This window comes from Pagrus major, chromosome 22 (genome assembly GCF_040436345.1).
Source record: "Pagrus major chromosome 22, Pma_NU_1.0".
Lineage (NCBI taxonomy): Eukaryota > Metazoa > Chordata > Actinopteri > Spariformes > Sparidae > Pagrus > Pagrus major.
The window spans coordinates 15,337,436-15,356,903 of record NC_133236.1 but is presented as its reverse complement, the minus strand read 5'-3'; the positions used below and the strand labels follow the sequence as shown (position 1 = coordinate 15,356,903).

At 38.9% G+C, this 19,468-nt stretch overlaps 2 protein-coding genes across 2 annotated transcripts; one reads left to right on the top strand and one right to left on the bottom strand.

Moving 5' to 3' along the window:
- Positions 1-649: 649 nt before the first annotated feature.
- rdh14b (retinol dehydrogenase 14b) lies at positions 650-3,878 on the bottom strand. Its single transcript, XM_073492237.1, has 2 exons — positions 3,288-3,878; positions 650-1,518 (listed from the first exon to the last, which is right to left on the bottom strand). The coding sequence occupies exons 1-2, from the start codon at positions 3,639-3,641 to the stop codon at positions 901-903; spliced, it is 972 nt and encodes a 323-aa protein (XP_073348338.1). The 5' UTR covers positions 3,642-3,878; the 3' UTR covers positions 650-900.
- A 1,889-nt stretch (positions 3,879-5,767) lies between these two features.
- Positions 5,768-19,296, top strand: LOC141018118 (interleukin-31 receptor subunit alpha-like). Its single transcript, XM_073493014.1, has 16 exons — positions 5,768-6,032; positions 9,176-9,448; positions 9,582-9,705; positions 9,807-9,991; positions 10,098-10,231; positions 11,118-11,141; positions 11,336-11,504; positions 13,191-13,273; positions 13,402-13,612; positions 13,766-13,936; positions 14,531-14,632; positions 14,715-14,855; positions 14,959-15,096; positions 16,658-16,742; positions 16,889-16,964; positions 17,705-19,296. Exons 1-16 carry the CDS (start codon positions 5,978-5,980, stop codon positions 18,110-18,112), a joined length of 2,379 nt encoding a protein of 792 aa, XP_073349115.1. The 5' UTR covers positions 5,768-5,977; the 3' UTR covers positions 18,113-19,296.
- Positions 19,297-19,468: the final 172 nt, after the last annotated feature.

The window sequence follows — 19,468 nt, the reverse complement described above, 5'->3', positions numbered from 1 at the left end:
TGACCAGGATGGCTACATAAAGCAAATAAGTTAGTTTTAGAAATAGTTTGAAAGTCTTTTTGCTAACACTGATATTAGTCTACCATAGAGGCTAAAACTAATGTTAGCCTGTTAGCTCTAAATTTAGCTGACCCTGTATTGACTGGTATAACCCATAACTCTTGGAGACGCTAACCCTGATGTTAGCCTCTTGGAAAAGCTTAAAGTAATGTTAGCCTCTTGGAAAAGCTTAAAGTAATGTTAGCCTGTTGGAGAAACTAACGCCAATGTTAGCCTGTTGGTAAGGCTAAAAGTCACGTTATAACCCGTTGGAGAAACTAAAATAGAAGTTAACCTGTAAGAGAAGCTAAGACCAGTATTTGTCTGTTGAAGAAACTAACACCGATGTTAGCTTGTTGAAGAAACTAACACTGATGTTCGCCTGTCTGAGAGGCTAACACCGATGATAGCCTTAAGGAGAAGTTAACACCGATGTTAGCCTATTAGCTTTAAAATTTCCTGACCATTTAAAATTACCTACCATTATTGGGTATATATATCTTCTCCTCCAGCAACAGAATTAATTCCATCGACTCACTGAAGCCAAAATTAAACTCCTGTCCTTTCCTATCAATCAGGAAGATGAAATAACAGTCAATTCACGGTGCACTTTCGTTTGAAGAATCACTTTCACCTTTTTTTAATTCAAAGCTTTATACATTCTCTGACCAACCCACAGCAATGCATTATTAATTTACATTTTTCATTGGCAAAATATGTCATTTAGTTCATATTTATATCCCCAAGGTAGCAATCAGTCTTTTCACATGCAGTCTCTTGCAGGACACAGTCTCTGGGGCTACTGAAGATTAAGTACTTTATCCAAGTCCTCTGAGTGCTGTCTACAGAACAGGTCTCTGCTCAGTTAGCGAGCCCAACCATCCTCCTGCTTATGTCCCACAGTTTCTTGGCTGCCTGCTCATCTGTAGCCTTGGCCATCAGCTCCTCCTCCTCACAGTTAGCGAAGCACTTCCCCGACACTCCCTCCACCTCAGGGGAGCAGGCCAGATAGAGGGGAGTCTGGGCCCCTTCCAGCGGACTCTTGAAAAAGACTAGCGAGGCGAGGTAGAATAGCGGCTTTGCCAGGAAGGGGATTTGAACATGCCTGCCTAGTCTGGTCCTGACGATGCCCGGGGTGAGAGCGTTGACTGTGACCCCCGTGTCCTCAAGCTGGCGAGCCAGTTCCAGCGTGAACAACAGGTTGGCCAACTTGCTCTGACTGTAGCAGAAAGATTTGTTGTAGTTATTTTCACTGTTCAGGTCATCGAAGTTGATGTGGCCGTACTTGTAAAGCTTAGAGGAAACTACGACGATACGGCTCGGAGCAGAAGACTTCAGGATGTCCAGCAGGAGGTGAGTGAGGAGGAAGTGACCCAGGTGATTCACACCGAGCTGCATCTCAAAACCCTCCTCAGTCTTTGTGTAGGGACACTGGTAGAGGCCTGCGTTGTTGATGAGCACGTCAATCCTGGATTCCTCCTAAAGGGTCAAAGAGATTTAAAGCATTTAAGATTTAAAATGTCATCAAATACGAATCTAAAGCTATTTTAAGTTATTTAGAATGTAGAAATATTAGTAATACTTGAGGTTTCAGTCAATATCAAATTAGCTCCCTTGTTGTTCTACATTTGTTTTTGTTTTTTGAACATATTCAGACCTTTATATCACACCTGCCTTTATTAAAGCCCTAATTCATTCCTCAGAACTTTGGTTTTAAAGAGGACGTCCAGAGACACCCAGTGGTTATGAGAGGTAACTGCCTGCTTGTGACATTTACCTCCACTTAGTGCTTCCACTAATAACTGATAATTATTTTCCTGGTTCCAGGTATTTACAGAGTTTATACAGAGTAAACCAAAACTACTGTAATAAAGGTTGTACAAAACACTTGGCAGTATATGTTCGTTAGAGCTGTTTGTCATAAATCAGATGATGAAGAAATGAGTGGGACTGAGTCTCAGTTTTCCTCACAGCGGGCCGTCCCTGTCAGACTCAGAAATGTTTTGTTATTTTGTTTCAAGTGAGAATAAATCAGAATAAAGGCAACAGAATCAGTACATGCAGTGTTGTGATTTGGACCATTTAACGTGTGAGTCAAGAAGACTTTGTAAGAACGAGCCACGACAATGTACGTGACATAAACTAAATGCTAGAAGGTAAAGTGTGGAATAAATGAAAATAAATGAAAAAATTAAGCTGATAATCGATTTATCTTTTCAGACTGGCTTTTGTGACAGGCATTTTCCGCAGTTTTTATGACCAAATTAATAAATTAAGTAAATATTTGTCAGAATAATCAATGATGGAAATTATCTGACGTGTACTGAATGAAGCCTCCAAAGGATGGTTGACTCAGCTGAAGTGACTGAGAGTACATCTTGAGTACCAGAGTCTGGAGTTAAAACTACTGTACATACTTTTCTTTATTGCATTGATTCCTAAAATTATGTTATCAAACACTTGTGACAAATATATGTAAAATTGGCAAGATATTTTACAGTTTATAATCAACTTTTTTGTCTTAAATGACATCAGCGCACCGAAGCAGTAACCTTCACCATTATCCTAATAATTCGTAAGTATCCCCAGTGTCTTTTTCTGTATTATGTTTTGTAAAACCCCCCAAAAAGTTTACATTTGGGCACATCTACAACATCTATGTTTGCTGATACTGATATATCTGCGATAGGCAAATATTGGTCAATAATATCGACTTCCAAATTTACAATTTAAGAATTAGCTGCTTTTCTTTGACTTATGTATAGTAAATTTAATATTTGGGACTTTCAGTTGGACTAAAATAGGACATTTGAAGATGCTTCTACAAAATTGTAATGGGCAGTTTTTCACAATTGATAAATCAAGTGAATAACTGGCAGAATAATCGATGATGAAAATAATCTGACTTGTACTGAATCAGCCTCCAAAGGATGGTTGGCTCATCTGAAGTGACTGAGAGGAAAACAAACACACAGTATGCTGACAGTAGACCAGACTTTCTTGCTCGACCTGTGGCAGGATGAGCAGGTGGATGCTACCTGGATGTGTGAGTGTTAACAGTTGGTTGAGGGGCCACACTGAGGTCAGCACCACGGACAGTCCCATGCGGCTACAGTACCTGCAGTGCTCTCCTTTGTTCTGGACAAAAGCTGGAATGACCTAGACACTGTTTCTAAAGACCAACTGTCCACTAACTAGTAAATAAACTGTCTATTCAGTCAGAGACAGTGTGCTAACTCTCAACTCACCTCATGAATTTCCTCACAAAACTTCCGGACTGATCCCAGAGAAGCGAGGTCCAGGTGTTTGATGACCACCTCCCCCTGCTCTGCTCCCGCTTGCTTCTTGATGTCCCTGGCTGCCTCCTCGGCGCTCCGCACGTCCCGACAGGCCATGACGACCCGGGCACGGAGCTTCAACAGCTCCCCGGCCAGGGCCTTCCCTATCCCGCAGTTAGCCCCGGTCACGATGACCGTCTTCCCTCGCATGGTGTCGGCGGGATACTGGAGCAGCTTCGCAGCTTTCTGCCGGGGGAACAGACGGCGCATCAGGAGCAGGACCCCTCCGCCGACTACAGCGGCGACTAGCACCGCAGTGGACATGAACGCGGTGACAGGCGAGCAAGGGCAAGATATCCCGGTGTTGCAGCGTGTTGTGTGCCCGTTACAAAAGTGCCCCGGAAGTGCTTCTTCACAGATGTGTCGACTTAGCAGGCAGCCGCTACACAATATATTTCGTGGAAATTACATATTATTAAATGTGTATTTTTGCATAACGAACACATTAATCTGATTAAACGAGTGAACTGAAGGCAAACAGCTCACCCAGGACACAGTTTAACGGTCGCAAAGTCGCAGTATAGCTTACCGGTATGTAATGCTAGCAGGCTAACTAACTTAGCAACGGTAGCTACGGCTCATGAAACTGCTTCCGGGGTATTTTTTTTGCATTTTTAAATATTGTTTTATGTCTAAAAAACTAAATAAACAAACTCTCTTTGCTTTCATGCGTAAATAAACAAACTGACCTTAAAGGACAACACAATTTCATACTGTTTTAATGTGTTTATATTTGGCGGACCCTGCCACCTTTCTAGCTTCTAGAACAGTTTTACTCACTTGTATTAGCTATTACCTCATTCATATTGTAAATATTAAAATTCTGAGTTTGAATTTCTTCTCCAAAACTACATAGTGCCTCCTTAATAACTAATACATATTTTTTTTTATAATTTATGCACCGAAACACGAATTTCAAGTATTTGAAGTATTTAAACAAAGTTGGGGTTTTTTGTTGTTTAGTTTTTTGTTGTTTTTGTTTGTTTGTATCTTTGTTTTCTCACAAAATTCCAATATACAAACTGTAAGGCAGTTACAGTTACAACATTTCCAAAGTGCACAACACTTCATAACATTTTGCAAAATAAGACATAAAAGATTAACACAGCGACCACGAATATGGTTAAAAAAAGGAAAAAACGGGGAAAAGAAGTAAAACAAAATTATCATTAAAAGAATAGATCAAGGCATTACATTAGTGATATCATTTAAGACATTTGGCACGTTTGATCTTTCAGGGACTTAATATAAAGTGGGATTTAATTATAATAACACGTGAATTATAATAACACGTGAATTATTTTAACACGTGAAGATGTTTTATTGATTTTTTTTAAAAAAATTCAAATTTACCAATGGTATGGCAACAATTACAGTTACAAAATTTCCAAGGTGAACAGACACTTCTTAACACGTGAAATAAGACATACAACAAAATATGGCAAAGTAAAGGAGGAAAACAGGAGGAAAATAAATAAAACAGAGTTATCATTAAGAAAATGTAAAATAAAAATAAACTTATTTCAGGGACTTAATATGAAGTGTTATTTCAATATGATAACACGTGAAGATGGGTGGGTTTTCATACATTTAGCCTCATTATTGTTTAAAAAAAAATTCCACTGATTGCAGCCATCATCATAAATGTTTCTAGTTTAAAATGTGGTTTTTAAGCTATTTTACTTTAATGGAGTTTGAGGTCCAAAATATGATTATATTTTCTCCCCAGAAATATTGTCTGTTCATAGCCAGCCCAGTTTGGCCCTTACTAACCACTAGGTGGAGCTATATGAACACAAAAGTAGGGCAGCAAGCAAAGCATTTAAAGATAAAAATAGAAATTGTGAGTCAGTTATCTATCTATCTATCTATCTATCTATCTATCTATCTATCTATCTATCTATCTATCTATCATCTATCTATCTATCTATGTATCTATCTATATCTATCATTTAAATACCTCTTTTCGTTATACTTAAATAAATATGCTTAAGTAGCCTAAAATGTTCTAAACTTAAAGAGTATTTTTACAATGTGGTATCCTATTAGTACTCTACTATAATACTATAGTACTTAAGTACTTAAGTAAAGTATCTGATTACTTCCTCCAGCACTTCTCTTTTGTGAACCAATTTCTCCATTTCCTTACTTAACCCCTCGATATTGTTGTGCAACCAAAGGCGACTGACCACCCGGCGCTGAATTGTTTTATAGTGTGGTAGGTAGGCTGCTGCTTGACTCATAGCGTCGTTATCAGGAGCGGGAAGGTGAAGTGACTGAACCTCACGGTGCTCTCTGGAAATACACGCAGAGACTCATTATCAGTTTGGCAGACAGTCGACGAGTTTGGTCAGTTCCTCTTGGCTCGCCGCGGTTCCAGTTGAGTAATTCCTGCCTTTTTATTTCAGGGTTTGCTTCAGTTCCTGTTGCATGGTGCCTGAGACACAGCGCTAGCAGGGGGAAATGCGGTGCAGTGAAGTGTACACTGTGCCCTAACACACACAGTAAAGTGGATTTTAAGCGTTTTTATCTCGAGCAGATGAGAATCCTGCAGCTCTAAGAGAAGATTTCTTTCAGCTCTGGTAATGGGATAAAAAGACATGTATCCCCTTCTGTTCCTGTTAGTCCTGGGTGTAACACCCTCCGTCTGTGAAGGTAAGTTAATCTTAAATTAAGTTATGTTTATTGTGTGACATGGTGTGAAAATGCTGAGCTGCTGACTGGGATTTCTGGGATTTCTGAGAAACGCTTGTTTTGTTTTGGTTTCAGATCACGATGGTCACTGTAGTTAATGCGGGTCAACACATACTCGAAACTTGCTAGAATCCTATTATAATATTGCTTATATTCTATGATTACACCTCAAATTAAAATAACATTATTATTATTATTATTATTATTATTATTATTTAGTAACAGACAGTGTTATAGGCTATAAAGTACCCAAAAGTCATACTTGAGTAAAAGTAAATATATCATGTTAAAATATTACTGGAAGTTACACATATGAATAGCACCTGAGTAAAAGTATATGATATTAAATGTACTTAGGTTAATTTTTTGCTTGAAAGTTACTGTTGATACCCAAGTGTCAAAAGAACATGTAAAAGTTAATTATACATATATTTACATGTATGTATATGTAAATATTTTCTGCCACATTGTTTTTTTGTTTTGTTTTAATGCTAGCGATCAAATGTATTTGTTCCTTTGTTTCCTGTGTGCTTTGCCTCTTTTTTTGGCAGATAAATTACTCACAAAATCCAAGTTAAGGGAGATGGAGAGTATAAATGTTGTTTTAAAGAGGCTCTATTATAGCAATTTACATGTATTAATCACTTTTTTTATTGGGCATATGAAAAATGAGACCTTCCCCTTCTCTCTCGACTGCTTATACACGCCCGTGGATGATTTGTTTTAGTTGTTTAACGCTGCTGGACTGTGAATTTCTTTGTGAAGGACCTGGGTTGGATTTTCAGCGACAGTCCAAAGGATGTAACGTAGTGCGTGATCTGGAGGGCCTTGTTATAGTGCCTCTGGGCTTCTAACTAACAGAGCACAGTAGCTAGTATTTGTTTAGAAATGAGTCACAGAAGTTCCACAGAGACCCTTTAACTTTCAACAACGCACGTAGGTCCAATTACATTTTTAAAACAAAGTCAAAACAGCCTTGTGACACATCTGAACCTCAGGTGACCCCTGAGGTACTGAAAAGCAGCACAACATCCCTGCTGAATGCTGGATGCCAATTTAAGCTACAGAGGTTTCAACAAGTTATACAAAGAATGATCTCACAGACTGGAAGTGACCACAAACGCACATACCAGTGTATGGAGCTTAAAGTGACTACAGTAAGTTTCAGTAAGACAATTCCTAGTAGGGTGCTGCCATAGTCTGCTGGTGGTTGTTTTGAGTCCACTTTATCCACAATTACACTCACCTAAATATATTCCATGGGAGCTGTTAGACAAAGAAAACAACATCACTATTGAAAACAGATCAAATTGTTTTTATTTTAAATTGTTGGAAGGTTTCACCTATTTTACGACTTGGTTTTGAGGGAGCAATTACTTTTGGATCGGAGAAAAAAACGTTACGTACTGTAACTCTAGTTTCATGGCCACAGCTGGTGCCCTCAAATGGAAAATGTTTACTGGTAGCAAAAAATGGGCAAAAAATTATGGATTTTTAATTGCAAATGAAGAACCAGTGAGTGTCTATTAAAGACTTGACGATGCTGACATAAAACAGTGTAGGAAAGATGTGCCTGTCGCTCTTTCCTGAAAAGATGCTGCTTCACTGTGGTAAACTCGTTAAATCATGTCTCTTTATGGGTTATGGCAGAAGAATAATGTGGGGAAAACCCGCTGAAAACCAGATGTAAAAATGCACTTCAACATAAAGTTTCCTGTCCCGTAATTTTGCCGAATAAAACCTGCGTGATGAGCAGTTTGCATTACATTGGGTTGACTCAGACAGGTCACACTCCATGAAGAGAAAGGACTCAAAACCCTGGTGTGTGATTCGATTATAAAACAATCTCAAAAATGTGATTTCTACACAAGACTTATCTTTTCTCATTGTGTGACTCCTTGTTACTTTTAAAACAGATTTGTATTGATCCATACTGAAAACATACAGATGAATTTACTTATCATCGCTCACGCTCAGCATCGTCACCAAAACTTAAGAAGCATCATCTTAAAACGTAAACACAACCGAGTGATTTGTTACGTTTCACCATCAAGGTAGACTTCTTTGATCCCTCAAAACCAAGTAAGTTTACGTCCGTAAACCGTAAAATTACAGGCAATCAGTTTGTGGTGGTGTAAAATCTGTCAATCTAACCATGGTGCGGACTAAACTACCAGAGCAAGGGAGCTTGAAAAAGGGGGATTTCGATCTGTTTCTAAGCTGATGATGCAGGGTTAGTTTGCCAGACCAAACACAACAAGATTTCAAAAGCTGGACTATGAATAAATCCATCTGCTGTTTATAAACAGTTCACTAAGTCAATTACAAAGTAATTCCACTGTAATTAACCCCAGGAATACTTTTTTCGTCCTGTATACTATACTATACTATACTATACTATACTATACTATACATAACACTAACGATGCTTATGATATGTTTAATATATTTATAACGCCAACATAAATACACAGATAAAAAGCATTAAAGTGAAGAATGACCCGCTGTCATTTTCGTCAGTACTGATGATGCGCTCCCTTTATTTGTCTGAACCGGACAGGAATCAAAAGCAACAATGTCGACTGTAGCGTGTGTTTATTGTCATTTTAACCATATGCAGCTATTACACAGCACACAAGCAGCTATTCTCCTGGTGCTGCATAACAACACACAACACAATATTAATAGTTCTGCAAAAAAGATTGATCAGTGTTACACTTATAATTAAATTGTTAAAATACAATATATTAACATGTTCGTTAATCATAACATATATATAATAGTAGATAGTAAAATATACTAGTTATTTATCGTTTCTTCCCCTGTTCCAACCAAATGAACCAAACTTACAGACTTGTCTATATTAGTGGTACTTTCTATTATATTTGCAATCAGAGCAATACTGCATTAAAGTATTTTTTTGTGTTGTAATGAAAGAAAAAGAACAAATTACAAATTTAAAATCTTTGTGCTAAACTTAGCTAACCAGCTGCACATTTGCCCTCGGCACACAGCAGTATCAATCTTCTCTTACTCTGTCCAGGAGAGAAAATAAGCGCATTTCCTAATTGAATAGTAATTGAATTTAACCTCATCATTTCCAGCAGGCAGGCATGAGAACACCTGCGATGTTGTCCCTAAAGATCTGTACATTGAAGTGGGATCCAGTATCGAGATAGTGTGCCAGACTTCATGTGTCCGTGGCAAAATCTACTGGACGCTGGACAACAAATCCATAGATGAGAGCCTGTATAACACGACCAACTCGACACACGCAGTCCTGTCACTGAGGAACTTCACTCTCCCCAGGGCTACATTGCAATGCCACAGTAATGAAACCCGTCATGTCCTTGGAGGCACCACCATCACAACGTACTGTAAGAAGTGTTTTTCTAAATTGTATTTTTTTCTCATTTGGGACAGCACATATTAAGGAACTAGTTTTTATCTGTAGTCCCATCAAGTTACACCTGCTGTAACTTTATATATATGACAATGCTTTTTTTGCAGTAAAACCCAGCAACCTGTCATGCTTCCTCCATTATGAAAATATGATTGGAAGTACACCAAATTGGTTCACATGCAGCTGGGACCATCAGGTTGATCCTTCGACAATAAACTACACTGTACTGTGGTGGGTTTCATATTTTCTTCCTTTTGTGTAAGCACTAATGCAGGAGCAATTCTTTCTCATGTTGATGTGTGTTAATAATATAAAACATTTATGTCTTTCAGTACTAATTCGGCCTGCTCCAACCAGGGTGAAATCTGCAGCTCACAGAAAAAAACGTGCAAAATCAAATATGAAAATATAATGTCCAAAATACCTTTAACAGGGCGTCATAGTGTTACTGTGAAAGCTCAATCTGCTGCTTGGGAAGCGACCTCCGACCCTTTTGAATTTACACTTTTAAATATTAGTAAGTACCATAAAGTCAATTTTGTGGATTTCTCAATGATGTCTTTGTGGTTTTAACATCGCACGTTTCTGCATTTTGATGTGCTGTCATGTTCATCTTCCCCCAGCAAAACTCTTCCATCCAGAGTTGAGTAATGTGACTCTCAGCTCTGATAGTCTGCTGGTTAGGTGGGAAATCCCGGGACATCCCAGGAGCTCACTGGATAAGTATAAGTATCGCTGTCAGGTCCACTACAGCAAGGTATGTCCCTCTTTGATCTTTTTAAATCTAATCTAATCTTGAAGTATTTACTGGAAGCAACCACGAGACAGTATTGAATCTCAGGCAACAATTCAATGATAGGAGTCACAAATTAGAAAAAGACAACCAGATTACGTTAAAATGAATACAAATAACATTACTTTTGTTATCTCCAGAGGTTGTGTTTTCACCTGTGCCCATTTGTTTGTTTGGTGGTTGGTTGGTTTGTCAGCTACACAAAAACTACTGAATGGATTTCCATGGATGGAGGCTCAGAATAGGCCCCATTAACTTTTGGTGGAAATCCAGATAAATGATCCAGAAATGTTTTTCTTACTTTCTTTGACACTGCAAGATAAGGTGTTTTTTGTTTTTGTTGTTGCAGCAGCTTGCCTTGCACAGATACTAAAACATACAGTAACATGAAGACACAAAAATAGATGAGTAATAAATAAAATAATAATAAAATACAATAAAATAAAATATGCCAGTCCAGTCCAATTAATTATATATATTATTAATTTATAAATAATGTATAATGGTTATCTTAGCCTGCCTAGCACAAGCAGAACAGATACAACTAATATCTGAAATTACAAACAACAATCACAAACAAAACAACTGTTGAGTCCTGCAACTGTAATTTTCCCATCTCTATAATGTTGTGCATTGTGGCATTGATAGCAGACAATAGGGTACATGCCATGGACACTACTTTTTTGTTCCATTCTTGAATTTTGGAGGTTAGTTAGTGGAAATTTGAGTCAGTTAAACCACAGCAGCAACACCAATAACATAATCTTTATTGCTCCTAATAAAAAAGGTGTAAAAACTAGAGAATAGCTGTTTTTGATTAAGGCCGTTTCTGTTGCTTTTTCTGTTCCAGGTGGTCAATGAAGGAACTCCAGAGGTAAGAGACCCATTTTTCCTAACAAAACACCGTATTTCAACAAAAAAAGCTGTGAAAGATTTCCAAAGCACAAAACATCTGTTTTATTTCATTAATTAGATGACTTTGGATTGTGGTGAAGGTTGAGTCATTCAGCATTACACGTTCTTTTAGTTCCCTAGAATTTGAATGGAAATCTGTGTGTTTTTTCCTAGTGGGTGCTCAGTGATATAGAAACATGCAATCAGAAAAATGCAAGCTGGAACATTGCCATTGAAAAATTGGAATCCTGCAGTAACTACACAGTTGCAGTCCGCTGTCGTTTGAACAAGGGCCCCTGGAGTGACTGGAGCCTGGAGAAGACGGTTCTGACCAAACTGAAAAGTAAGAACGATGTCAAAACTGCTTCCATCCGCATCACATGACCACATGATTATGTTTCATCTGCTGTTAAAATAGCTTACATTACTTTTGACTTTCTGACTTGTATTTCTAATCATTGTAATAGAATGTAGATGATATGAATATACCTTGGCTACAAAAAGACAATAACTTGGCACCTATTTGGTCCTGGTGTCATGAAGATCAACGATTAGACATTGATAACAACTTTAAGGTTCATATACTGTGTTAGTTTACTTAGAAATGCATCCATGCTTCTAGTGGCCCATGGGCATGTTGGTCTTAAAATGGGGTGTGCTATCTCAAAGCAGCAGAGGGCAACTGCACCAATGACCAATATAAACTAATCTAAAGTCAATGGTGTAGTATTTTTCCACACTTTATTCAAATAGTAAGATATGCCTACATAGGCAGGTTCACCACGCATTTACACTCTACTTTAATGATTAGAGAGGCCGCTTTCATGAATTTGAAACATGTCCATATGCACAATAATTACTCTGCAGGGAATATCCTGGTACATTTGAACAGGAAAACTAAAAACTTTAGTCTTTTAGTCAAGTCTTCTTTTGATGTGTAGATAAACACAGGACATTAATTAACATCAGATCCTCAGATACAAAACACAGCTGGAGATGCTGTGACCTCACACTTGGTTTGTTGCCATGAAACAGGCTGGAAATTGTTCTGTGGTCTCTGTAAAAATATTCATAGGTTTCACACTCACAAATGTTGAAATGTAGTTTCAAACTGCGGTCACTGACAAGGCAGCTTTCTCTGCTTTCCGTGCATGTTTTGGTGGTGTGACGGTGTCAGTAGTTAGCAGAAACATTAACTGCTAACATTTTATCCTGGCGGCTGGGCTGTTACCATAGGCACTTTTATCGATCTACTCAATCACATTTTGGCTGATACTCCTCTCCCACAGCCTGTTGAGTTGGGAGACATTTGTTTCATAGGAGGGGTTGTGAGGGAAGGGAGGTTGGTGACACAGGTGGTCGCATTAGCCAGGTTTCAACTTTATAGAGGGCAGTCGCTGTACATATTTATAACACAACATGTAGAATTCAAATATTTTGCACTTAATGTCAACAAATGGACCAGAACCATTCAACAACCCTACTAAACACCCATATACACTGTTTTCCAGCTGGTTTTGGGGTTTAATACAACCCCTTTGCGCTTTGCACCGTACTCTCCTTCCAGATTATGTGCTGTTTAACTAGTGAAAGGGAGATGGACATGCCCCAAAGCCACTTGCACCATGAACTTAAACTATGCACCCCAGTTTGTTTAAATCGCACCCTTTATGTTCATCTAGTTTACCTGTTTACAAATTGACACTGGTTTTGCTTCAAATAAACAATTCAGAAGAGAATTGAAAGGGACTAAACATCAGCTTGCACCACTGTTATCTGACGCACATTTGAGTTGCAGGTTGGTACATGAATGTGAATATTTTAAGGTTTGCCTGCAAAACACAACAGTTAAAATGTATCAAGGCAACTGACAACAGACAATTCCAGGACAGGTAATACATAATGATTCATCAGGTTTCTCAGAGTTGAGAATTAGCAGGAATCCTGGAAAACCAAAAAGAAACAATGAGTTCAGTTCCAGGTGAGAGCAGTGGTCCTGTTATATTAAACGTATTTTAACCCTTTACAGAGAGCGATTACAAGCCGCTCCTGTGGAGAAAGGTAGCTGAAGCGGAGAAAAATGGAGTAAGAAAAGTTCAAGCCATGTGGACGGTAAGGAAGCCTCTGAATGCTGCCTTTACATATGTTTGAAATTCACTTGCTTCATTTCCAAACTCATAATTCAACTTTTACCTTTTTGTATTTCTTAATGTCTGAAGGGCTTCTAACTGTCTTTGCAGGAGATTCCTTCAACATGCCCAGACACATTTAACTACACTATCAAACAAACTCCCTACAAAGAACACACGACTGGAGTAAATTATACGTCTGCTTTATGTGACAATTCAATTTGTGATGTGAACCAGGATGCACACACAATAGCTCTTGAAGTCTACCATATTGACTCCCTGTTTGCGGAGGACTCTGTTTATGTTCCAGCCATTGGAGAGAGTGAGTTTTAATGCTATTGATGTTGGTTTCTTAATGGGTTACCGCAATTTATGGGTCATGTTGTTTCATTTTTAATGGATTAATGCTCTGCCCTGATGCATGTTAGTGGCTTGGTATCAAGCAATTAGCTTCTTTTCATTTGATCTCACTTAGAAGGCCTCCCTGAAGTTACCGACATCCAGACGAACTCAACCTCTGAGGGTGTTATTCTGCTCAGGTGGAAGGCTCCTGCTCAGCCTGTCAGTGGCTACATGATTGACTACACCCACAATGGAAATCAAAACTATTGGAAGGAGACCAAGGACACTTTCGCAAGGCTGCTTGGTATGTTAGACAACAGACGTGAAGTGGTTGATGATGAGATTTGATACTGGAATCTGCGTCATCATCAAACCCATGATAATTTATGGGCAGTGACTTTTTTGACCGTTATATCAATTATACCCATCATCTGGGTGTGGCATGTAATGGATACACTGGTGGAAGTAGACATTTAAAGGCTGCTCTTACATCCATTAGCCAGAGAGATCTTATAATTTGATAAATATGGAGTTCTCAATATCTGTGACTCATCTCCCACAGCTACAAAGGCACTTTGACATTTTTGTACCTCACCTAAACTCGAGTGGTGGTGGAAGTACTCAGATCTTTTGCTTAAGTAAAAGTAACAAATCTACAGTGTACAAATATTCTGTGAATCTGTGAATTCGGTGTGAATTAGCGAGCTTAAAGCTGTCCACTTGTGATCGGATCACTCAGGCCGGGCCTGGTCTGAACAGGGCCATAAAGCTACGCTGCAAGCATGGCTAAAAAGCTAAGCAGGAGCAGTTGTTGAAGGAGAATTACATTTATGGATTTAATGTGTTTAATGCCACTTTCCTATTACAGATTTTCAGAAAAGTCTTCCCTTTCTTCCAGACCTCCTGGATAAGACGCAATACAATATCACAGTAACTCCCCTCTTTGATGACAAGACAGGTCGTGGCACACAGGTGCTTCAAATCTGCTCCAGAGAAGGAGGTACATCTTTCAGATTTTTAAGGATTCTGAAAACGTATGTCTGTGTGTTACCACACTGATTTTGAGGTCATGACCCCTGCAGATCCAGGGAAAGTGGAAGTCAACGTTTCAGCTAGACACCGAAGCGCTGAGGTGAGCTGGAGTGTGGAGCCACAGGAGGCGTGCAGTGGTGAGGTTGTCAGCTTAATCATCTTCTACGGAACAAGGACAGAAACAGAGCTCAGTAAGTCCACCACAGGCTTGATTGAATCTTGCTAATCAATTGAAGATACTTATTCCTCCTTCCTGTTACATTTTACGGCATTTCTGTCATGGGTTTGTTCCAGATGTTACTGCCTATAGCAAAAGCCATCACACTTTGCAAGATCTGACACCAAACACTCAATACAGCGTCTATGTCGAGGCCATAGCTCGTACTGGAACTACCAAAAGCACACCACAAAGCTTTAAAACCACAAGATTTGGTGAGTAGTCTGTAACACACTGTTTACACACATTTTAGCCGTAGTTCTATGAACACAGCTGAAGCTTTCTACCAGAAACTTAAAGGAGTGTCAGAAATAGCGACAGGGTGAAGATCAGAAGCCGTGTCCTCGCACAGCCAGGATACAGTGAAAGTGTTTAAATGTGTCTGACTTTAGGAGCTGATTGTTGTGGCATGTCAGTTTAATCCTGGGGGCTTAGTTGGTATTTATCTTGGCTTCCTAAAAGCTGATAGCACATTTTGATAATGAGTCAGAGGCCTTAACTTTCCCAAATTGATCATTTTGGCTGCGTGTGTCTTACCAAAACAGATGCATGACTTGTGTTGCATGCCTGTTTGGGCATGTCAGGTTGACTGTGCGGCTCGCTGAGACACTTGGGCGAAAACACTACACCTCCCATTCATTTTGAGCGTGGATGGTGCGTCGAGGCTGTGTCTGTTCAGACTTCAGGGTTTGCCGAGAAAAGGCAGCGAGGCTGCTGCGCGAAAAAATTAAAAACAAAAATCAGCTTGGGTAAAAAAACGCAACCTGACGTCATGCTGTGGTAGCCATTCCCGTAAGCCAGAGATCAGATCTCAAATGAAAAAAAATGGACAGACATGAAATAGATGTTGCGTGTACAGACCAGAACAACTAAAAGAGTATACAGATTTCATTCACAGAAGATCTGATACAAGTAAATGATGTAAAGTACACGTGAAGAACTTTGATCCTGGAGGACGACTGAGAAGGCTGAGGCATTGCCAAGTGGTTACCATGGTGACCTGGAAGAGGACAGCCCACACAAGATACATATGATGAAAGCTTTTCTTATTGACTGTTTTTCATAAGAGCCGATTATTTTCACAATTAATCGATCAAACGATTTAAAGATGTACTCAAGAAGCTTGAAACAGCACATTTTTGCTTAAAAGCGGTCTGAAACGATCAATTGATCATCCTAACAGTTGGCTATCAAAATGAGTCGGTTGATCATTTAAACGACATGACACGTTTGGTGTCAGGGTGAAACAGGTACTGTCATACGGGATGTTAAGTCTCATAAGTTTGTTAATTCATCGATATACATCTCCCTCTCTGCTCACCCAGGAGGTGAAGTCACGCTGAGGTCGCATTCTTGTTCTCTAGTATCTAACCTTCACTATATCTCGTACGAGAGATGCACTGGCTCCACGACAGACCAAACTCCATATTCTCCCATCAACAACAACGTGACTCATGTTCATGGATCAAAAAGCTGTGCCGCACAACATAACGCAAATTGCTACAATGCCTGAGTTGTACTGAAGACAGCCTTACAAACAAAAACGCTCTTTCATAAGCAAGTCAAAGACAGCATTGCTCAGTTTAATACAGTCAGGGGTATTAAATACTCCCGCACTCACGTCACTCACTTAACCAGATCGCATCATCTCTTTACACTGTTATGTAACCACTGGTTTCTCAAAACATCATAAATCATCATGCCTCACGCATTCGTCAGAAGAATGTGTTTTGTTATGGCGTTTCATTCGTTCATCGTTATTTTTTCCTTTGACAGATATGCATTTCAGCAAAGCTCTCATCCTCTGCGGAACCCTCCTTATAATTCTCGTGTTATCTGTGGGATTATGCTGTGCTGTTCAGTAAGTGTCAATAGTTTATTGTCAGCGATCACGTGGTATGGACATAATAAAAAGCATATTGTACTACATTTTGTGTACAGTTCATAAACCTTTACATTTGTGAGCAAAAAAATCGCCTTAATGAAGCTTTTAATCTGATTTTCTAGGTGGAAGAAATTCAAGGAGAAGCTGGTGCCTGATCCTGGCCGCAGTTCTGTGGTGCTGTTGGCAAGTCAGAATATGGTGAGGAGGGAATTATATCCGTTTTAAAGAGGCTAAGGGGAGTGACACCACTCAGGTAATTGTTGGTCATTTGTGATCAGGGAGGGACAAGTGCTTGATCATATTGTCTGGAAATTAGAGCAGAAATATCACAACGCAGACGGGCGCATGCATCTACTGATGGATGAGAGGCTAGCTAACTAAGCTAGCTGACGCTAGAGCTCAGCGGAGGAGGGCACCATTAACGTTTACATCCAGCACCCGCTTCCTTTGTGATACAGATGAAATTAAATAGTTCCTACATGAAACTGCTCACAACAAGAAGGTCTGTGGATTATCTCGAGTAACCAGGTCAGGATTTCTGGAAAGAAACATTGCTGTTAAGTTTTTTTAAATGTACTTTTTGCTGCTTTGAGAGCCACAAGCCGAGTGCCATCTAGCTCCATTATATTTGAGATATCTCCAAAACTCAGCAACTCAAACCAAAACAATCTGGATGAATAAATAGCGCTACAGGTAAGAGGAAAACATGTATTTATGATTTTGGGATTAACTTTCCCTTTAATTGTAGCTTGCCTGCTAAACCCCACCAAAAACAAAACAAAACCAAAAAATTTTGTACTCTTTCCTCTGGTTATTTGTTTCCTTTGTGTTTGCTCTGTAACCTGTTTTCTTTTTGTCAATTAAAAGAACCGGCCTGGTCATGCCTTTTTTGTTAACCCTTTCTTTGTCTGTGTGTCAACCTGTTGATATGTCCATAGGGAACGTGCTCCTTTGAGCCATCCGAAAGCACCTATGACAAGATTTACATTGAGGAAGCTCAGAGAGCGTCCACCTCTCCGCTTGACACAGGCTGTAATGAAAACCCAGCAAGCGACCAGACAAAGGGATACGCTGACCCTGCTATAGCCCTGGCAACAGACATACAAACTGAAGACCCAGTTGAATCTGTAGAGACACAGCCTCTATCTTCTCCTGGAGAATTAACACAACTGCTTTCTTCAGAGAGCGGCCCGTCCAGCCCATATCGAAGTCAGAGTCCCCAGGAAACTCCTGCTCTGAAGACTAGTAAGCAATGTAAGCGTGTTCCAGTGAAACAGCAGGAAAAGGTGCCACCACTGAGTGTTTACGTCAGTTTGGACATGTTTGAACAAGGTCAGGGCAGGTAAGGGAAGTGACAAGAAAACTTTAATGACTTTCCAAGAATCAAGTCAGACTGTGACTTGAACGCCTTGTTGTGTAAAATACTGCAAGTTTACATTTCGCCAATGTCTATCTTTTATTGATACAAACATGTAAATATTTATTTAAAAAAACGTGCATAGTTGCTGCTTTATTGAGTCAACTTGATGTCATTTGCAGAGATAATGATATGGACATAACTGTATGTCCCTCGAGCAAGAGTTTTGTGTTAATACATTATGTGGTGGAGGTTGAAATGATGAAACAAATATGAGCACATTCAGACTGCATCATATTATATCATAAAGCCCAGGTTTGTCCATGGTAGCTTGGTAGATTTGTGTAAATAGTGAGAATTAAATTCTGTTTTAAAAGTCAGAATACTGTGTACTATATTAAGGTTCTCATATGTTTCCTGTTCCTGCACAACTTGGCATCAGTTATAACATTAACATGTACTTTACATAAGCTGTTTGATAGTATAGCATTTATTGTTTTCCAGCCATTTTTAGATATCCCTTTCATAACAGTTGTTTTTGTATAAAATGAGGTAAAAAGGGCTCCAGAACTACACTCAACATGCTGTTTACAGATATAATGTAATGCCTTATCACAAATGTAACTTTGTTCACTGTATATTGTATATACTGTATATTAAAATTGTTAAAGTGGCACTATGTAGTTTTGGAGAAGAAATTCAAACTCAGAATTTTAATATTTACAACATTAATGAGGTACTCAACTCAGAAATATGTATTTTTTCCATAACTGAATAAAGAAGCTGTTCCCAGAGGAAAATAAGGTCCCCAGAACACTGTTTGAAGCTAGAAAGGTGGCAGGGTCCGCCACATATAAACTGAAATCGTGTTGTCCTTTAAGGTCAGATTGTTTATTCAGTTTATTCAGTCATGAAAACATGAGAGTTTGATTATTAAGTTTGCTTAGACATAAAAAATCAACAAAGATCTTTCTCTTCTGGTTAAAATTTCTTCCCCAAAATTACATAGTGCACCTTTAAACGATTCAAAGTTAATTAATTACCAAATGCATTGAAACATTTAATAAATATTCACGTATATTCACGTTTCTATAACATGTACACAGTTAAACGTGTTTGAAAACTGGTGTGAGTTTGTACTTTATTGAACATGACCAGGACTTCTGTAGCAGAAAATCACAAGAATATTAAACAAACATGTAAAACAAAGAAAGGAAAATCAGTATTTTACCTTCTGTCTTGTTGTTTGAGTACATATTGTTTTCAGTGTGCTGCTTTTAATCCATTTCAAAGACAAAGGATGATATGGTCTGTGATAAGAGTATACTTTTATAAGCATGTGTGC

Bases quoted from the DNA above. Each gene is read 5' to 3' on its own strand.
- rdh14b (XM_073492237.1), bottom strand. From the start codon at position 3,641: ATGTCCACTGCGGTGCTAGTCGCCGCTGTAGTCGGCGGAGGGGTCCTG. The intron at 1,519-3,287 runs GTGAGTTGAGAG...TTGACCCTTTAG, and splicing joins TTTGTGAGGAAATTCATGAG to GAGGAATCCAGGATTGACGT.
- LOC141018118 (XM_073493014.1), top strand. From the start codon at position 5,978: ATGTATCCCCTTCTGTTCCTGTTAGTCCTGGGTGTAACACCCTCCGTC. The intron at 9,706-9,806 runs GTGGGTTTCATA...TATGTCTTTCAG, and splicing joins ATAAACTACACTGTACTGTG to TACTAATTCGGCCTGCTCCA. The intron at 11,142-11,335 runs GTAAGAGACCCA...GTTTTTTCCTAG, and splicing joins TCAATGAAGGAACTCCAGAG to TGGGTGCTCAGTGATATAGA.